This window comes from Oncorhynchus gorbuscha, linkage group LG10, assembly GCF_021184085.1.
Source record: "Oncorhynchus gorbuscha isolate QuinsamMale2020 ecotype Even-year linkage group LG10, OgorEven_v1.0, whole genome shotgun sequence".
NCBI lineage: Eukaryota > Metazoa > Chordata > Actinopteri > Salmoniformes > Salmonidae > Oncorhynchus > Oncorhynchus gorbuscha.
Genome location: NC_060182.1, coordinates 674,667 through 694,666, shown reverse-complemented (window position 1 = coordinate 694,666; position 20,000 = coordinate 674,667). Strand labels below are relative to the sequence as shown.

The 20,000-nt window shown below is 35.8% G+C and overlaps 1 protein-coding gene across 1 annotated transcript in view; it reads left to right on the top strand.

The window, feature by feature from the left end:
* Positions 1-20,000, top strand: part of LOC124045442 (plasma membrane calcium-transporting ATPase 3-like) — a 461,204-nt gene that overhangs the window by 385,478 nt on the left and 55,726 nt on the right. The window contains exon 8 of the mRNA XM_046364731.1: positions 347-481. Within this exon, the coding sequence (XP_046220687.1) occupies positions 347-481 (135 nt within the window). The remainder of the gene's footprint in view (positions 1-346; positions 482-20,000) is intronic.

Here is a 20,000-nt window from a genome sequence, read left to right as displayed (position 1 = left end):
ACAGATGGGGAGATAGACAAGAGACTGACACAAACACTGAGACTGAGAGACAGAGAAAAAGACGAGAGACTGACACCAACACTGAGACTGAGAGACAGAGAAAAAGACAAGAGACTGACACCAACACTGAGACTGAGAGACAGAGAAATAGACGAGAGACTGACACCAACACTGAGACTGAGAGACAGAGAAAAAGACAAGAGACTGACACCAACACTGAGACTGAGAGACAGAGAAATAGACAAGAGACTGACACCAACACTGAGACTGAGAGACAGACAGTATTTGTTAGGCCAATACCAATATCAATAATACATGTTTATCCCCCCCCCCCCCCCCCCCCCAGCCTGCAGACCAGGAGGGGGGACTCGCTAAGCAGGTGGGGAACAAGACAGAGTGTGGCCTGCTGGGCTTCGTTCTGGACCTACAGCAAGACTACAGCGCTGTCCGAGACCGGGTCCCTGAGGAACAGCTGTTCAAGGTTAGTTTAAACACTCCTAACATTATTATCATCTAACAACTGTATACCGGTTATTTTACCAGGTATTCATACTGAGACCAAGGTCTCTTTTACAGGTGAGCTCTGATTTACAGAAAATACACATATCAATATAAATACAAAATGGAAGCAGAATGAAAAACAAACACATTCATCAGTATGCAGGACCTATTTCAATTCTATACAACTATACAGGGTCAGTTATTACATCAGTTATTAGGTTATTATATTACAAGGTAAGAACTACAACAAGGTCAGTTATTACATCAGTATGCAGGACTGGTATGATATTACATGTTATTATATTATAAGGTATGATATTACATATTATTATATTATAAGGTATGATATTACATATTATTATATTATAAGGTATGATATTACATATTATTATATTATAAGGTATGATAAGGTATGGTATGATATTACATATTATTATATTATATGGTATGATATTACATATTATTATATTATAAGGTATGATATTACATATTATTATATTATAAGGTATGATATTACATATTATTATATTATAAGGTATGATATGATATTACATATTATTATATTATAAGGTATGATATTATTATATTAGGTATGATATTATATTATTATATTATAAGGTATATTACATATTATTATATTATTATATTATATTATTATAATAATATTACATATTATTATATTATAAGGTATGATATTACATATTATTATATTATAAGGTATGATATTACATATTATTATATTATAAGGTATGGTATGATATTACATATTATTATATTATAAGGTATGATATTACATATTATTATATTATAAGGTATGATATTACATATTATTATATTATAAGGTATGGTATGATATTACATATTATTATATTATAAGGTATGATATTACATATTATTATATTATAAGGTATGATATTACATGTTATTATATTATAAGGTATGATATTACATGTTATTATATTATAAGGTATGATATTACATATTATTATATTATAAGGTATGATAAGGTATGGTATGATATTACATATTATTATATTATATGGTATGATATTACATATTATTATATTATAAGGTATGATATTACATATTATTATATTATAAGGTATGATATGATATTACATATTATTATATTATAAGGTATGATATTACATATTATTATATTATTATATTATAAGGTATGATATTACATATTATTATATTATAAGGTATGATATTACATATTATTATATTATAAGGTATGATATTACATATTATTATATTATAAGGTATGATATTACATATTATTATATTATAAGGTATGATATTACATATTATTATATTATAAGGTATGATATTACATATTATTATATTATAAGGTATGATATTACATATTATTATATTATAAGGTATGATATTACATATTATTATATTATAAGGTATGATATTACATATTATTATATTATAAGGTATGATATTACATATTATTATATTATAAGGTATGATATTACATATTATTATATTATATGGTATGATATTACATATTATTATATTATAAGGTATGATATTACATATTATATTATTATATTATAAGGTATATATTACATATTATTATATTATATGGTATGATATTACATATTATTATATTATAAGGTATGATATTACATATTATTATATTATAAGGTATGATATTACATATTATTATATTATAAGGTATGATATTACATATTATTATATTATAAGGTATGATATTACATATTATTATATTATAAGGTATGATATTACATATTATTATATTATAAGGTATGATAAGGTATGGTATGATATTACATATTATTATATTATAAGGTATGATATTACATATTATTATATTATAAGGTATGATAAGGTATGATATTACATATTATTATATTATAAGGTATGATATTACATATTATTATATTATAAGGTATGATATTACATATTATTATATTATAAGGTATGATATTACATATTATTATATTATAAGGTATGATATTACATATTATTATATTATAAGGTATGATATTACATATTATTATATTATAAGGTATGATAAGGTATGGTATGATATTACATATTATTATATTATATGGTATGATATTACATATTATTATATTATAAGGTATGATATTACATATTATTATATTATAAGGTATGATATTACATATTATTATATTATAAGGTATGATATTACATATTATTATATTATAAGGTATGATAAGGTATGGTATGATATTACATATTATTATATTATAAGGTATGATATTACATATTATTATATTATAAGGTATGATATTACATATTATTATATTATAAGGTATGATATTACATATTATTATATTATAAGGATATGATAAGGTATGGTATGATATTACATATTATTATATTATAAGGTATGATATTACATATTATTATATTATAAGGTATGATAAGGTATGATATTACATATTATTATATTATAAGGTATGATATTACATATTATTATATTATAAGGTATGATATTACATATTATTATATTATAAGGTATGATATTACATATTATTATATTATAAGGTATGATATTACATATTATTATATTATAAGGTATGATATTACATATTATTATATTATAAGGTATGATAAGGTATGGTATGATATTACATATTATTATATTATATGGTATGATATTACATATTATTATATTATAAGGTATGATATTACATATTATTATATTATAAGGTATGATATTACATATTATTATATTATAAGGTATGATATTACATATTATTATATTATAAGGTATGATAAGGTATGGTATGATATTACATATTATTATATTATAAGGTATGATATTACATATTATTATATTATAAGGTATGATAAGGTATGGTATGATATTACATATGATTATATTATAAGGTATGATATTACATATGATTATATTATAAGGTATGATATTACATATTATTATATTATAAGGTATGATATTACATATGATTATATTATAAGGTATGATAAGGTATGGTATGATATTACATATTATTATATTATAAGGTATGATATTACATATTATTATATAAGGTATGATATTACATATTATTATATTATATGGTATGATAAGGTATGATATGATATTACATATTATTATATTATAAGGTATGATATGATATTACATATTATTATATTATAAGGTATGATATTACATATTATTATATTATAAGGTATGATATTACATATTATTATATTATAAGGTATGATATTACATATTATTATATTATAAGGTATGATAAGATATGATATGATATTACATATTATTATATTATAAGGTATGATATGATATTACATATTATTATATTATAAGGTATGATATTACATATTATTATATTATAAGGTATGATATTACATATTATTATATTATAAGGTATGGTATGATATTACATATTATTATATTATAAGGTATGGTATGATATTACATATTATTATATTATAAGGTATGATATTACATATTATTATATTATATGGTATGATATTACATATTACATATTATTATATTATATGGTATGATATTACATGTTATTATATTATAAGGTATGATATTACATATTATTATATTATAAGGTATGATATGATATTACATATTATTATATTATAAGGTATGATATGATATTACATATTATTATATTATAAGGTATGATATGATATTACATATTATTATATTATAAGGTATGATATGATATTACATATTATTATATTATATGGTATGATATTACATATTATTATATTATAAGGTATGATATTACATATTATTATATTATAAGGTATGATATTACATATTATTATATTATAAGGTATGATAAGGTATGATATTACATATTATTATATTATAAGGTATGATAAGGTATGATATTACATATTATTATATTATAAGGTATGATATTACATATTATTATATTATAAGGTATGATATTACATATTATTATATTATAAGGTATGATATTACATATTATTATATTATAAGGTATGATATTACATATTATTATATTATATGGTATGATATTACATATTATTATATTATAAGGTATGATAAGGTATGATATTACATATTATTATATTATAAGGTATGGTATGATATTACATATTATTATATTATAAGGTATGATATTACATATTATTATATTATAAGGTATGATATTACATATTATTATATTATATGGTATGATATTACATATTATTATATGATAAGGTATGATAAGGTATGATATTACATATTATTATATTATAAGGTATGATATTACATATTACATATTATTATATTATAAGGTATGATATTACATATTATTATATTATAAGGTATGATCTTACATATTATTATATTATAAGGTATGATATTATTAAATTATATTATTATATTCCTTCGGAAAGTATTCAGAACTCTTTGACTTTTTCCACAATTTGTTACATTACAGCCTTATTCTACAATGGATTGAATAAAAAAATTCCTCATCAGTCTACACACAACACCCCATAATAACTTCACAATACCCCATAATGACATCACAATACCCCATAACGACACCACAATACCCCATAATAACATCACAATACCCCATAATGACATCACAATACCCCATAATGACATCACAATACCCCATAATGACATCACAATACCCCATAATGACATCACAATACCCCATAATAACACCACATTACCCCATAATAACATCACAATACCTCATAACGACACCACAATACCCCATAATAACATCACAATACCCCATAATGACATCACAATACCCCATAATGACATCACAATACCCCATAATGACATCACAATACCCCATAATGACATCACAATACCCCATAATGACATCACAATACCCCATAATGACATCACAATACCCCATAATGACATCACAATACCCCATAATGACATCACAATACTCCATAATAACATCACAATACCCCATAATGACATCACAACACCCCATAATGACATCACAAATACCCCATAATAACATCACAATACCCCATAACGACACCACAATACCCCATAATAACACCACAATACCCCATAAATAACATCACAATACCCCATAACGACACCACAATACCCCATAATAACATCACAATACCCCATAATAACATCACAACACCCCATAATAACATCACAACACCTTATAATGGCAAAGCGAAAACAAATGTGTTAAAAATATAAAACAGAAATACACATTGGCCCAGCGTCGTCCGGGTGAGGCCGGCGTCGTCCGGGTGTGGCCCAGCGTCGTCCGGGTGTGGCCGGCGTCGTCCGGGTGTGGCCGGTGTCGTCCGGGTGTGGCCGGAGTCATCCGGGTGTGGCCCAGTCATCCGGGTGTGGCCGGAGTCATCCGGGTGTGGCCCAGCGTCGTCCGGGTGTGGCCAGTGTCGTCCGGGTGTGGCCGGTGTCGTCCGGGTGTGGCCGGTGTCGTCCGGGTGTGGCCCAGCGTCGTCCGGGTGTGGCCCAGCGTTGTTCGGGTGTGGCCGGCGTGGTCCGGGTGTGGCCGGCGTCATCCGGGTGTGGCCGGCGTCGTCCGGGTGTGGCCCAGCGTCGTCCGGGTGTGGCCGGTGTCGTCCGGGTGTGGCCGGTGTCGTCCGGGTGTGGCCGGCGTCATCCGGGTGTGGCCCAGCGTCGTCCGGGTGTGGCCGGCGTCGTCCGGGTTCGTCCGGGTGTGGCCGGTGTCGTCCGGGTGAGGCCCAGCGTCGTCCGGGTGAGGCCCAGCGTCGTCCGGGTGAGGCCCAGCGTCGTCCGTGTGTGGCCCAGCGTCGTCCGTGTGTGGCCGGTGTCGTCCGGGGAGGCCCAGCGTCGTCCGGGTGTGGCCCAGCGTCGTCCGGGTGTGGCCCAGCGTCGTCCGGGTGTGGCCCAGCGTCGTCCGGGTGTGGCCGGTGTTGGCCGCTATTGTAAATAAGAATTTGTTCTTAACTGACTTGCCTAGTTAAATAAAGGTTAAATTAAAATATTATAATAATTTACATAAGTATTTACCCTTTGCGATGAGACTCGAAATTGAGGTCAGGTGCATCCTGTTTCTATTGATCATCCCTGAGATGTTTCTACATCTTGGTTGGAGTCCACATGTGGTAAAATCAAGTGATTGGACATGATTTGGAAAGGAACACACCTGTCTATATAAGGTCCCGCAGTTGACAGTGCATGTCAGAGCAAAAACCAAGCCATGAGGTCGAAGGAATTGTCCGTAGAGCTCAGAGACAGGATTGTGTCGAGGCTGAGATCTGGGGAAGGGACCAAAACATTTCTGCAGCATTGAAGGTCCCAGGTATTTCTGTCTGTCCCAGACAGAAGCCACTCCTCAGTATAAGTCACATGACAGTCCGCTTGGAGTTTGTCAAAAGGCACCTTATGACTCTTAGACCATGAGAAACAAGATTCATCTGGTCTGATGAAACCAAGATTGAACTTTTCGGCTTGAATGCCAAGCGTTACCTCTGGAGGAAATGGTGAAGCATGGTGGTGGCAGCATCACCACAGTGAAGCATGGTGGTGGCAGCATCATAATGTGAGGTTGTCTTTCAGCAGCAGGGACTGGGAGACTAGTCAGAATCGAGGTAAAGATGAACGGAGCAAAGTACAGAGAGATCCTTGATGAAAACCTGCTCCAGAGCGCTCAGGACCTCAGACTGGGGCGAAGGTTCATCTTCCAACAGGACAACGACCCTAAGCACACAGCAAGATAATGCAGGAGTGTCTTCGGAACAAGTCTCTGAATGTAATTGACTGGCCCTGGCAGAGCCCGGACTTGAACCTGATCAAACATTTTTGGAGAGACCTGAAAATAGCTGTGCAGCAAAGTTCAAATCAAATCACATCAAAGTTTATTTGTCCCATCCGCCAAATACAACAAGTAGACCTTACAGTAAAATGCTGAATACAACAGGTGTAGTAGACCTTACAGTAAAATGCTGAATACAACAAGTAGACCTTACAGTAAAATGCTGAATACAACAAGTAGACCTTACAGTAAAATGCTGAATACAACAAGTAGACCTTACAGTAAAATGCTGAATACAACAAGTAGACCTTACAGTAAAATGCTGAATACAACAAGTAGACCTTACAGTGAAATGCTGAATACAACAAGTAGACCTTACAGTAAAATGCTGAATACAACAAGTAGACCTTACAGTAAAATGCTGAATACAACAAGTAGACCTTACAGTGAAATGCTGAATACAACAAGTAGACCTTACAGTAAAATGCTGAATACAACAAGTAGACCTTACAGTAAAATGCTGAATACAACAAGTAGACCTTACAGTAAAATGCTGAATACAACAAGTAGACCTTACAGTAAAATGCTTACTTACAGGCCCTTAACCAACAGGTGTAGTAGACCTTACAGTAAAATGCTGAATACAACAAGTAGACCTTACAGCAAAATGCTGAATACAACAAGTAGACCTTACAGTGAAATGCTTACTTACAGGCCCTTAACCAACAGGTGTAGTATACTGTTCTGCCTTACTATTATTCAACCATGCTGGTCATTTATGAACATTTGAACATCTTGGCCACGTTCTGTTATAATCTCCACCCGGCACAGCCAGAAGAGGACTGGCCACCCCACATATGCTCTCTCTAATTCTCTCTTTCTTTCTCTCTCTCGGAGGACCTGAGCCCTAGGACCGTGCCCCAGGACTACCTGACATGATGGCTCCTTGCTGTCCCCAGTCCACCTGACTGTGCTGCTGCTCCAGTTTCAACTGTTCTGCCTTATTATTATTTGACCATGCTGGTCATTTATGAACATTTGAACATCTTGGTCATGTTCTGTTATAATCTCTACCCGGCACAGCCAGAAGAGGACTGGCCACCCCACATAGCCCGGTTCCTCTCTAGGTTTCTTCCTAGGTTTTGGCCTTTCTAGGGAGTTTTTCCTAGCCACCGTGCTTTTACACCTGCATTGTTTGCTGTTTGGGGTTTTAGGCTGGGTTTCTGTACAGCACTTTGAGATCAAATCAAATCAAATCAAATCAAATTTATTTATATAGCCCTTCGTACATCAGCTGATATCTCAAAGTGCTGTACAGAAACCCAGCCTAAAACCCCAAACAGCAAACAATGCAGGTGTAAAAGCACGGTGGCTAGGTCAAAAAACTCCCTAGAAAGGCCAAAACCTGAAGAAACAAGGTAATTTGGATATATAATAATACTTTAGAGAGGAACCGGGGGTATTGGGGTGGCGGGTCATGTGCTTCTGGCTGTGCCGGGTCAAGAGATTATAACAGAATTTGAGGGTATGACCAAGATGTTCAAAGGTTCATAAATGACCAGCATGGTAAGGTTAATAAGGCAGAACAGTTGTCAAATTTGAGGGTACAGAGGGTTCAGTCAGCACAGTCAAGGATGGACTGGGGACAGCAAGGAGCCATCATGTCAGGTAGTCCTGGGGCACGGTCAGTCTAGGGCTCAGGTCCTCCGAGAGAGAGAAAGAAAGCAGAGAATTAGAGAAATGTGGGGTCAGTCCTCTTCTGGCTGTGCCAGATTATAACAGAACGTGGCCAAGATGTTCAAATGTTCATAAATGACCAGCATGGTTGAATAATAGTAAGGCAGAACAGTTGAAACTGGAGCAGGAGCATGGCCAGGTGGACTGGGGACAGCAAGGAGTCCTCATGTCAGGTAGTCCTGGGACATGGTCCTAGGGCCCAGGCCAGTTGAAACTGGAGCAGCAGCATGGCCAGGTGGACTGGGGACAGCAAGGAGTCATCATGTCAGGTAGTCCTGGGGCATGGTTCTAGGGCTCAGGTCCTCCGAGAGAGAGAAAGAAAGAGAGAAGGAGAGAATTAGAGAACGCACACTTAGATTTACACAGGACACCGAATAGGACAGGAGAAGTACTCCAGATAAACAAACTGACCCTAGCCCCCGACACATAAACTACTGCAGCATAAATACTGGAGGCTGAGACAGGAGGGGTCAGGAGTTGTGGCCCCATCCGAGGACACCCCGGACAGGGCCAAACAGGAAGGATATAACCCCACCCACTTTGCCAAAGCACAGCCCCCACACCACTAGAGGGAAATCTTCAACCACCAACTTACCATCCTGAGACAAGGCCGAGTATAGCCCACAAAGATCTCCGACACGGTATATCAGCTGATGTACGAAGGGCTATATAAATAAATTTGATTTGATTTGATTTGATTTAGTAGACCTTACAGTAAAATGCTTACTTACAGGCCCTTAACCAACAATGTAGTTAAAGAAAGAGTTAAGAAAATATTTACCAAATAAACTAAAGTAAAAAATGATAAAAAGCAACATAACAATAACGAGGGTATGTACAGAGGGTTCTGGTACCGGGTCAATGTGCAGGGGTACAGGTTAGAGGGTTCTGGTACCGGGTCAATGTGCAGGGGTACAGGTTAGTCAAGGTAATTTGAGGGTACAGGTTAGAGGGTTCTGGTACCGGGTCAATGTGCAGGGGTACAGGTTAGAGGGTTCTGGTACCGGGTCAATGTGCAGGGGTACAGGTTAGTCAAGGTAATTTGAGGGTACAGGTTAGAGGGTTCTGGTACCGGGTCAATGTGCAGGGGTACAGGTTAGTCAAGGTAATTTGAGGGTACAGGTTAGAGGGTTCTGGTACCGGGTCAATGTGCAGGGGTACAGGTTAGTCAAGGTAATTTGAGGGTACAGGTTAGAGGGTTCTGGTACCGGGTCAATGTGCAGGGGTACAGGTTAGTCAAGGTAATTTGAGGGTACAGGTTAGAGGGTTCTGGTACCGGGTCAATGTGCAGGGGTACAGGTTAGTCAAGGTAATTTGAGGGTACAGGTTAGAGGGTTCTGGTACCGGGTCAATGTGCAGGGGTACAGGTTAGTCAAGGTAATTTGAGGGTACAGGTTAGAGGGTTCTGGTACCGGGTCAATGTGCAGGGGTACAGGTTAGTCAAGGTAATTTGAGGGTACAGGTTAGAGGGTTCTGGTACCGGGTCAATGTGCAGGGGTACAGGTTAGTCAAGGTAATTTGAGGGTACAGGTTAGAGGGTTCTGGTACCGGGTCAATGTGCAGGGGTACAGGTTAGTCAAGGTAATTTGGTACATTTAGGTTGTGTGACTATGCATAATAATGAACAGCGAGTAGCAGCAGTGTAAAAACAAATGGGGAGGGGGTCAATGTAAATAGTCCGCTTGGGGCTATTTGATTCATTGTTCAGCAGTCTATTGGCTTGGGGCTATTTGATTAATTGTTCAGCAGTCTATTGGTTTGGGGCTATTTGATTCATTGTTCAGCAGTCTATTGGCTTGGGGCTATTTGATTAATTGTTCAGCAGTCTATTGGCTATTTGATTAATTGTTCAGCAGTCTTATGGCTATTTGATTAATTGTTCAGCAGTCTATTGGCTTGGGGCTATTTGATTAATTGTTCAGCAGTCTTATGGCTATTTGATTAATTGTTCAGCAGTCTATTGGCTATTTGATTAATTGTTCAGCAGTCTAATGGCTATTTGATTAATTGTTCAGCAGTCTATTGGCTTGGGGCTATTTGATTAATTGTTCAGCAGTCTATTGGCTTGGGGCTATTTGATTAATTGTTCAGCAGTCTTATGGCTATTTGATTAATTGTTCAGCAGTCTATTGGCTATTTGATTAATTGTTCAGCAGTCTTATGGCTATTTGATTAATTGTTCAGCAGTCTATTGGCTTGGGGCTATTTGATTAATTGTTCAGCAGTCTATTGGCTTGGGGCTATTTGATTAATTGTTCAGCAGTCTATTGGCTTGGGGCTATTTGATTAATTGTTCAGCAGTCTATTGGCTTGGGGCTATTTGATTAATTGTTCAGCAGTCTATTGGCTTGGGGCTATTTGATTAATTGTTCAGCAGTCTTATGGCTATTTGATTAATTGTTCTGCAGTCTATTGGCTTGGGGCCATTTGATTAATTGTTCAGCAGTCTTATGGCTATTTGATTAATTGTTCAGCAGTCTATTGGCTTGGGGCTATTTGATTAATTGTTCAGCAGTCTATTGGCTTGGGGCTATTTGATTATTTGTTCAGCAGTCTATTGGCTTGGGGCTATTTGATTAATTGTTCAGCAGTCTTATGGCTATTTGATTAATTGTTCAGCAGTCTATTGGCTTGGGGCTATTTGATTAATTGTTCAGCAGTCTATTGACTTGGGGCTATTTGATTAATTGTTCAGCAGTCTATTGGCTTGGGGCTATTTGATTAACTGTTCAGCAGTCTATTGGCTTGGGGCTATTTGATTAATTGTTCAGCAGTCTATTGGCTTGGGGCTATTTGATTAATTGTTCAGCAGTCTATTGGCTTGGGGCTATTTGATTATTTGTTCAGCAGTCTATTGGCTTGGGGCTATTTGATTAATTGTTCAGCAGTCTTATGGCTATTTGATTAACTGTTCAGCAGTCTATTGGCTTGGGGCTATTTGATTAATTGTTCAGCAGTCTATTGGCTTGGGGCCATTTGATTAATTGTTCAGCAGTCTATTGGCTTGGGGCTATTTGATTAATTGTTCAGCAGTCTTATGGCTTGGGGCTATTTGATTAATTGTTCAGCAGTCTATTGGCTTGGGGCTATTTGATTAATTGTTCAGCAGTCTTATGGCTTGGGGCTATTTGATTAATTGTTCAGCAGTCTATTGACTTGGGGCTATTTGATTAATTGTTCAGCAGTCTTATGGCTATTTGATTAATTGTTCAGCAGTCTATTGGCTTGGGGCTATTTGATTAATTGTTCAGCAGTCTTATGGCTATTTGATTAATTGTTCAGCAGTCTATTGGCTTGGGGCTATTTGATTAATTGTTCAGCAGTCTTATGGCTATTTGATTAATTGTTCAGCAGTCTTACTTGGCTTGGGGCTATTTGATTAATTGTTCAGCAGTCTATTGGCTTGGGGCTATTTGATTAATTGTTCAGCAGTCTATTGGCTTGGGGCTATTTGATTAATTGTTCAGCAGTCTATTGGCTTGGGGCTATTTGATTAATTGTTCAGCAGTCTATTGGCTTGGGGCTATTTGATTAATTGTTCAGCAGTCTTATGGCTATTTGATTAATTGTTCAGCAGTCTTATGGCTTGGGGCTATTTGATTAATTGTTCAGCAGTCTATTGGCTTGTGGCTATTTGATTAATTGTTCAGCAGTCTATTGGCTTGGGGCTATTTGATTAATTGTTCAGCAGTCTATTGGCTTGGGGCTATTTGATTAATTGTTCAGCAGTCTATTGGCTTGGGGCTATTTGATTAATTGTTCAGCAGTCTATTGACTTGGGGCTATTTGATTAATTGTTCAGCAGTCTATTGGCTTGGGGCTATTTGATTAATTGTTCAGCAGTCTATTGGCTTGGGGCTATTTGATTAATTGTTCAGCAGTCTATTGGCTTGGGGCCATTTGATTAATTGTTCAGCAGTCTATTGGCTTGGGGCTATTTGATTAATTGTTCAGCAGTCTATTGGCTTGGGGCTATTTGATTAATTGTTCAGCAGTCTATTGACTTGGGGCTATTTGATTAATTGTTCAGCAGTCTATTGGCTTGGGGCTATTTGATTAATTGTTCAGCAGTCTTATGGCTATTTGATTAATTGTTCAGCAGTCTTATTGGCTTGGGGCTATTTGATTAATTGTTCAGCAGTCTATTGGCTTGGGGCTATTTGATTAATTGTTCAGCAGTCTATTGGCTTGGGGCTATTTGATTAATTGTTCAGCAGTCTATTGGCTTGGGGCTATTTGATTAATTGTTCAGCAGTCTATTGGCTATTTGATTAATTGGGGCTATTTGATTAATTGTTCAGCAGTCTTATGGCTATTTGATTAATTGTTCAGCAGTCTATTGGCTTGGGGCTATTTGATTAATTGTTCAGCAGTCTTATGGCTATTTGATTAATTGTTCAGCAGTCTTATTGGCTTGGGGCTATTTGATTAATTGTTCAGCAGTCTATTGGCTTGGGGCTATTTGATTAATTGTTCAGCAGTCTATTGGCTTGGGGCTATTTGATTAATTGTTCAGCAGTCTATTGGCTATTTGATTAATTGTTCAGGGCTATTTGATTAATTGTTCAGCAGTCTATTGGCTTGGGGCTATTTGATTAATTGTTCAGCAGTCTATTGACTTGGGGCTATTTGATTAATTGTTCAGCAGTCTATTGGCTTGGGGCCATTTGATTAATTGTTCAGCAGTCTATTGGCTTGGGGCTATTTGATTAATTGTTCAGCAGTCTTATGGCTATTTGATTAATTGTTCAGCAGTCTATTGGCTATTTGATTAATTGTTCAGCAGGGCTATTTGATTAATTGTTCAGCAGTCTATTGGCTTGGGGCTATTTGATTAATTGTTCAGCAGTCTATTGGCTTGGGGCTATTTGATTAATTGTTCAGCAGTCTATTGGCTTGGGGCTATTTGATTAATTGTTCAGCAGTCTATTGGCTTGGGGCTATTTGATTAATTGTTCAGCAGTCTATTGGCTTGGGGCTATTTGATTAATTGTTCAGCAGTCTATTGGCTTGGGGCTATTTGATTAATTGTTCAGCAGTCTATTGGCTTGGGGCTATTTGATTAATTGTTCAGCAGTCTATTGGCTTGGGGCTATTTGATTAATTGTTCAGCAGTCTATTGGCTTGGGGCTATTTGATTAATTGTTCAGCAGTCTATTGGCTTGGGGCTATTTGATTAATTGTTCAGCAGTCTATTGGCTTGGGGCTATTTGATTAATTGTTCAGCAGTCTATTGGCTTGGGGCTATTTGATTAATTGTTGATTATTTGATTTGTTCAGCAGTCTATTGGCTTGGCTTGGGGCTATTTGATTAATTGTTCAGCAGTCTTATGGCTATTTGATTAATTGTTCAGCAGTCAGTCTTATGGCTATTTGATTAATTGTTCAGCAGTCTATTTGATTAATTGTTCAGGCTATTTGATTAATTGTTCAGCAGTCTATTGGCTTGGGGCTATTTGATTAATTGTTCAGCAGTCTTATGGCTATTTGATTAATTGTTCAGCAGTCTATTTGATTAATTGTTCAGCAGTCTATTGGCTATTTGATTAATTGTTCAGCAGTCTATTGGCTTGGGGCTATTTGATTAATTGTTCAGCAGTCTTATGGCTATTTGATTAATTGTTCAGCAGTCTATTGGCTTGGGGCTATTTGATTAATTGTTCAGCAGTCTATTGGCTTGGGGCTATTTGATTAATTGTTCAGCAGTGGCTATTTGATTAATTGTTCAGCAGTCTATTGGCTATTTGATTAATTGTTCAGCAGTCTATTGGCTTGGGGCTATTTGATTAATTGTTCAGCAGTCTTATGGCTATTTGATTAATTGTTCAGCAGTCTTATGGCTATTTGATTAATTGTTCAGCAGTCTTATGGCTATTTGATTAATTGTTCAGCAGTCTTATGGCTATTTGATTAATTGTTCAGCAGTCTATTGGCTTGGGGCTATTTGATTAATTGTTCAGCAGTGGCTATTTGATTAATTGTTCAGCAGTCTATTGGCTTGGGGCTATTTGATTAATTGTTCAGCAGTCTATTTGATTAATTGTTCAGCAATGGCTATTTGATTAATTGTTCAGCAGTCTATTGGCTATTTGATTAATTGTTCAGGCTATTTGATTAATTGTTCAGCAGTCTATTGGCTATTTGATTAATTGTTCAGCAGTCTATTGGCTTGGGGCTATTTGATTAATTGTTCAGCAGTCTATTGGCTTGGGGCTATTTGATTAATTGTTCAGCAGTCTATTGGCTTGGGGCTATTTGATTAATTGTTCAGCAGTCTATTGGCTATTTGATTAATTGTTCAGCAGTCTATTGGCTTGGGGCTATTTGATTAATTGTTCATGGCATTTGTCTTATGGCTGGCTATTTGATTAATTGGGGCTATTTGATTAATTGTTCAGCAGTCTATTGGCTTGGGGCTATTTGATTAATTGTTCAGCAGTCTATTGGCTTGGGGCTATTTGATTAATTGTTCAGCAGTCTATTGGCTTGGGGCTATTTGATTAATTGTTCAGCAGTCTTATGGCTATTTGATTAATTGTTCAGTCAGTCTTGGGGCTATTTGATTAATTGTTCAGCAGTCTATTGGCTTGGGGCTATTTGATTAATTGTTCAGCAGTCTTATTGGCTTGGGGCTATTTGATTAATTGTTCAGCAGTCTATTGGCTTGGGGCTATTTGATTAATTGTTCAGCAGTCTATTATGGGGCTATTTGATTAATTGTTCAGCAGTCTATTGGCTTGGCTATTTGATTAATTGTTCAGCAGTCTATTATGGGGCTATTTGATTAATTGTTCAGCAGTCTATTGGCTTGGGGCTATTTGATTAATTGTTCAGCAGTCTTTGGCTATTTGATTAATTGTTCAGCAGGGCTATTTGATTAATTGTTCAGCAGTCTATTGGCTTGGCTATTTGATTAATTGTTCAGCAGTCTTAATTGTTCAGCAGTCTATTGGCTATTTGATTAATTGTTCAGCAGTCTAATGGCTATTTGATTAATTGTTCAGCAGTCTATTGGCTTGGGGCTATTTGATTAATTGTTCAGCAGTCTTATGGCTATTTGATTAATTGTTCAGCAGTCTTATGGCTATTTGATTAATTGTTCAGCAGTCTATTGGCTTGGGGCTATTTGATTAATTGTTCAGCAGTCTATTGGCTTGGGGCTATTTGATTAATTGTTCAGCAGTCTATTGGCTTGGGGCTATTTGATTAATTGTTCAGCAGTCTATTGGCTTGGGGCTATTTGATTAATTGTTCAGCAGTCTATTGGCTTGGCTATTTGATTAATTGTTCAGCAGTCTTATGGCTATTTGATTAATTGTTCAGCAGTCTTATGGCTATTTGATTAATTGTTCAGCAGTCTTATGGCTTGGGGCTATTTGATTAATTGTTCAGCAGTCTTATGGCTATTTGATTAATTGTTCAGCAGTCTAATGGCTATTTGATTAATTGTTCAGCAGTCTATTGGCTATTTGATTAATTGTTCAGCAGTCTAATGGCTATTTGATTAATTGTTCAGCAGTCTAATGGCTATTTGATTAATTGTTCAGCAGTCTTATGGCTATTTGATTAATTGTTCAGCAGTCTTATGGCTATTTGATTAATTGTTCAGCAGTCTTATGGCTATTTGATTAATTGTTCAGCAGTCTATTGGCTATTTGATTAATTGTTGCAGGGCTATTTGATTAATTGTTCAGCAGTCTATTGGCTTGGGGCTATTTGATTAATTGTTCAGCAGTCTATTGGCTTGGGGCTATTTGATTAATTGTTCAGCAGTCTATTGGCTTGGGGCCATTTGATTAATTGTTCAGCAGTCTATTGGCTTGGGGCTATTTGATTAATTGTTCAGCAGTCTATTGGCTTGGGGCTATTTGATTAATTGTTCAGCAGTCTTATGGCTATTTGATTAATTGTTCAGCAGTCTATTGGCTTGGGGCTATTTGATTAATTGTTCAGCAGTCTTATGGCTTGGGGCTATTTGATTAATTGTTCAGCAGTCTATTGGCTTGGGGCTATTTGATTAATTGTTCAGTAGTCTATTGGCTTGGGGCTATTTGATTAATTGTTCAGCAGTCTATTGGCTTGGGGCTATTTGATTAATTGTTCAGCAGTCTTATGGCTATTTGATTAATTGTTCAGCAGTCTATTGGCTTGGGGCTATTTGATTAATTGTTCAGCAGTCTTATGGCTTGGGGCTATTTGATTAATTGTTCAGTAGTCTATTGGCTTGGGGCTATTTGATTAATTGTTCAGCAGTCTATTGGCTTGGGGCTATTTGATTAATTGTTCAGCAGTCTTGTGGCTATTTGATTAATTGTTCAGCAGTCTATTGGCTTGGGGCTATTTGATTAATTGTTCAGCAGTCTATTGGCTTGGGGCTATTTGATTAATTGTTCAGCAGTCTATTGGCTTGGGGCTATTTGATTAATTGTTCAGCAGTCTTGGCTTGGCTATTTGATTAATTGTTCAGCAGTCTTATGGCTATTTGATTAATTGTTCAGCAGTCTATTGGCTTGGGGCTATTTGATTAATTGTTCAGCAGTCTTATGGCTATTTGATTAATTGTTCAGCAGTCTTATGGCTATTTGATTAATTGTTCAGCAGTCTATTGGCTTGGGGCTATTTGATTAATTGTTCAGCAGTCTTATGGCTATTTGATTAATTGTTCAGTCTTATGGCAGTCAGTTATGGCTATTTGATTAATTGGGCTATTTGATTAATTGTTCAGCAGTCTTATGGGGCTATTTGATTAATTGTTCAGCAGTGGGGCTATTTGATTAATTGTTATTGGCTTGGGGCTATTTGATTAATTGTTCAGCAGTCTATTGGCTTGGGGCTATTTGATTAATTGTTCAGCAGTCTATTGGCTTGGGGCTATTTGATTAATTGTTCAGCAGTCTTATGGCTATTTGATTAATTGTTCAGCAGTCTTTGGCTATTTGATTAATTGTTCAGCAGTCTATTGGCTTGGGGCTATTTGATTAATTGTTCAGCAGTCTTATGGCTTGGGGCTATTTGATTAATTGTTCAGCAGTCTTGGCTTGGGGCTATTTGATTAATTGTTCAGCAGTCTTATGGCTATTTGATTAATTGTTCAGCAGTCTATTGGCTTGGGGCTATTTGATTAATTGTTCAGCAGTCTTATGGCTTGGGGCTATTTGATTAATTGTTCAGCAGTCTATTGGCTTGGGGCTATTTGATTAATTGTTCAGCAGTCTTATGGCTATTTGATTAATTGTTCAGCAGTCTATTGGCTTGGGGCTATTTGATTAATTGTTCAGCAGTCTTATGGCTATTTGATTAATTGTTCAGCAGTCTTATGGCTATTTGATTAATTGTTCAGCAGTCTATTGGCTTGGGGCTATTTGATTAATTGTTCAGCAGTCTTATGGCTATTTGATTAATTGTTCAGCAGTCTATTGGCTTGGGGCTATTTGATTAATTGTTCAGCAGTCTATTGGCTTGGGGCTATTTGATTAATTGTTCAGCAGTCTTATGGCTATTTGATTAATTGTTCAGCAGTCTTATGGCTTGGGGCTATTTGATTAATTGTTCAGCAGTCTTATGGCTATTTGATTAATTGTTCAGCAGTCTATTGGCTTGGGGCTATTTGATTAATTGTTCAGCAGTCTATTGGCTATTTGATTAATTGTTCAGCAGTCTATTGGCTATTTGATTAATTGTTCAGCAGTCTATTGGCCTGGGGCTATTTGATTAATTGTTCAGCAGTCTTATGGCTATTTGATTAATTGTTCAGCAGTCTTATTGGCTTGGCTATTTGATTAATTGTTCAGCAGTCTATTGGCTTGGGGCTATTTGATTAATTGTTCAGCAGTCTATTGGCTTGGGGCTATTTGATTAATTGTTCAGCAGTCTTATGGCTATTTGATTAATTGTTCAGCAGTCTTATGGCTTGGGGCTATTTGATTAATTGTTCAGCAGTCTTATGGCTATTTGATTAATTGTTCAGCAGTCTTATGGCTATTTGATTAATTGTTCAGCAGTCTATTGGCTTGGGGCTATTTGATTAATTGTTCAGCAGTCTATTGGCTTGGGGCTATTTGATTAAGTCTTATGGCTATTTGATTAATTGTTCAGCAGTCTATTGGCTTGGGGCTATTTGATTAATTGTTCAGCAGTCTATTGGCTTGGGGCTATTTGATTAATTGTTCAGCAGTCTTATGGCTATTTGATTAATTGTTCAGCAGTCTATTGGCTTGGGGCTATTTGATTAATTGTTCAGCAGTCTTATTGGCTTGGGGCTATTTGATTAATTGTTCAGCAGTCTATTGGCTTGGGGCTATTTGATTAATTGTTCAGCAGTCTATTGGCTTGGGGCTATTTGATTAATTGTTCAGCAGTCTATTGGCTTGGGGCTATTTGATTAATTGTTCAGCAGTCTATTGGCTTGGGGCTATTTGATTAATTGTTCAGCAGTCTTATGGCTTGGGGCTATTTGATTAATTGTTCAGCAGTCTATTGGCTTGGGGCTATTTGATTAATTGTTCAGCAGTCTATTGGCTTGGGGCTATTTGATTAATTGTTCAGCAGTCTATTGGCTTGGGGCTATTTGATTAATTGTTCAGCAGTCTATTGGCTTGGGGCTATTTGATTAATTGTTCAGCAGTCTATTGGCTTGGGGCTATTTGATTAATTGTTCAGCAGTCTTATGGCTTGGGGCTATTTGATTAATTGTTCAGCAGTCTATTGGCTTGGGGCTATTTGATTAATTGTTCAGCAGTCTATTGGCTTGGGGCTATTTGATTAATTGTTCAGCAGTCTATTGGCTTGGGGCTATTTGTATTTGTATTTATTATGGATCCCCATTAGCAGCAGCTAAGATGATTTGGATGGACTCTGTCATTCCTGTAGAGAATATTCTGTTTCCAGAAGGTGTGAAAGGTATCTATTAAAGTCCAGCAGAGCTACAGTCTTTTAGCCAGATGGGTAATGCCAGCAGTCTGTTGAATCTTTCACACCCGCAGCCCAACGATGGTACTGGACCTGAAATTATTGCCTGTTTTT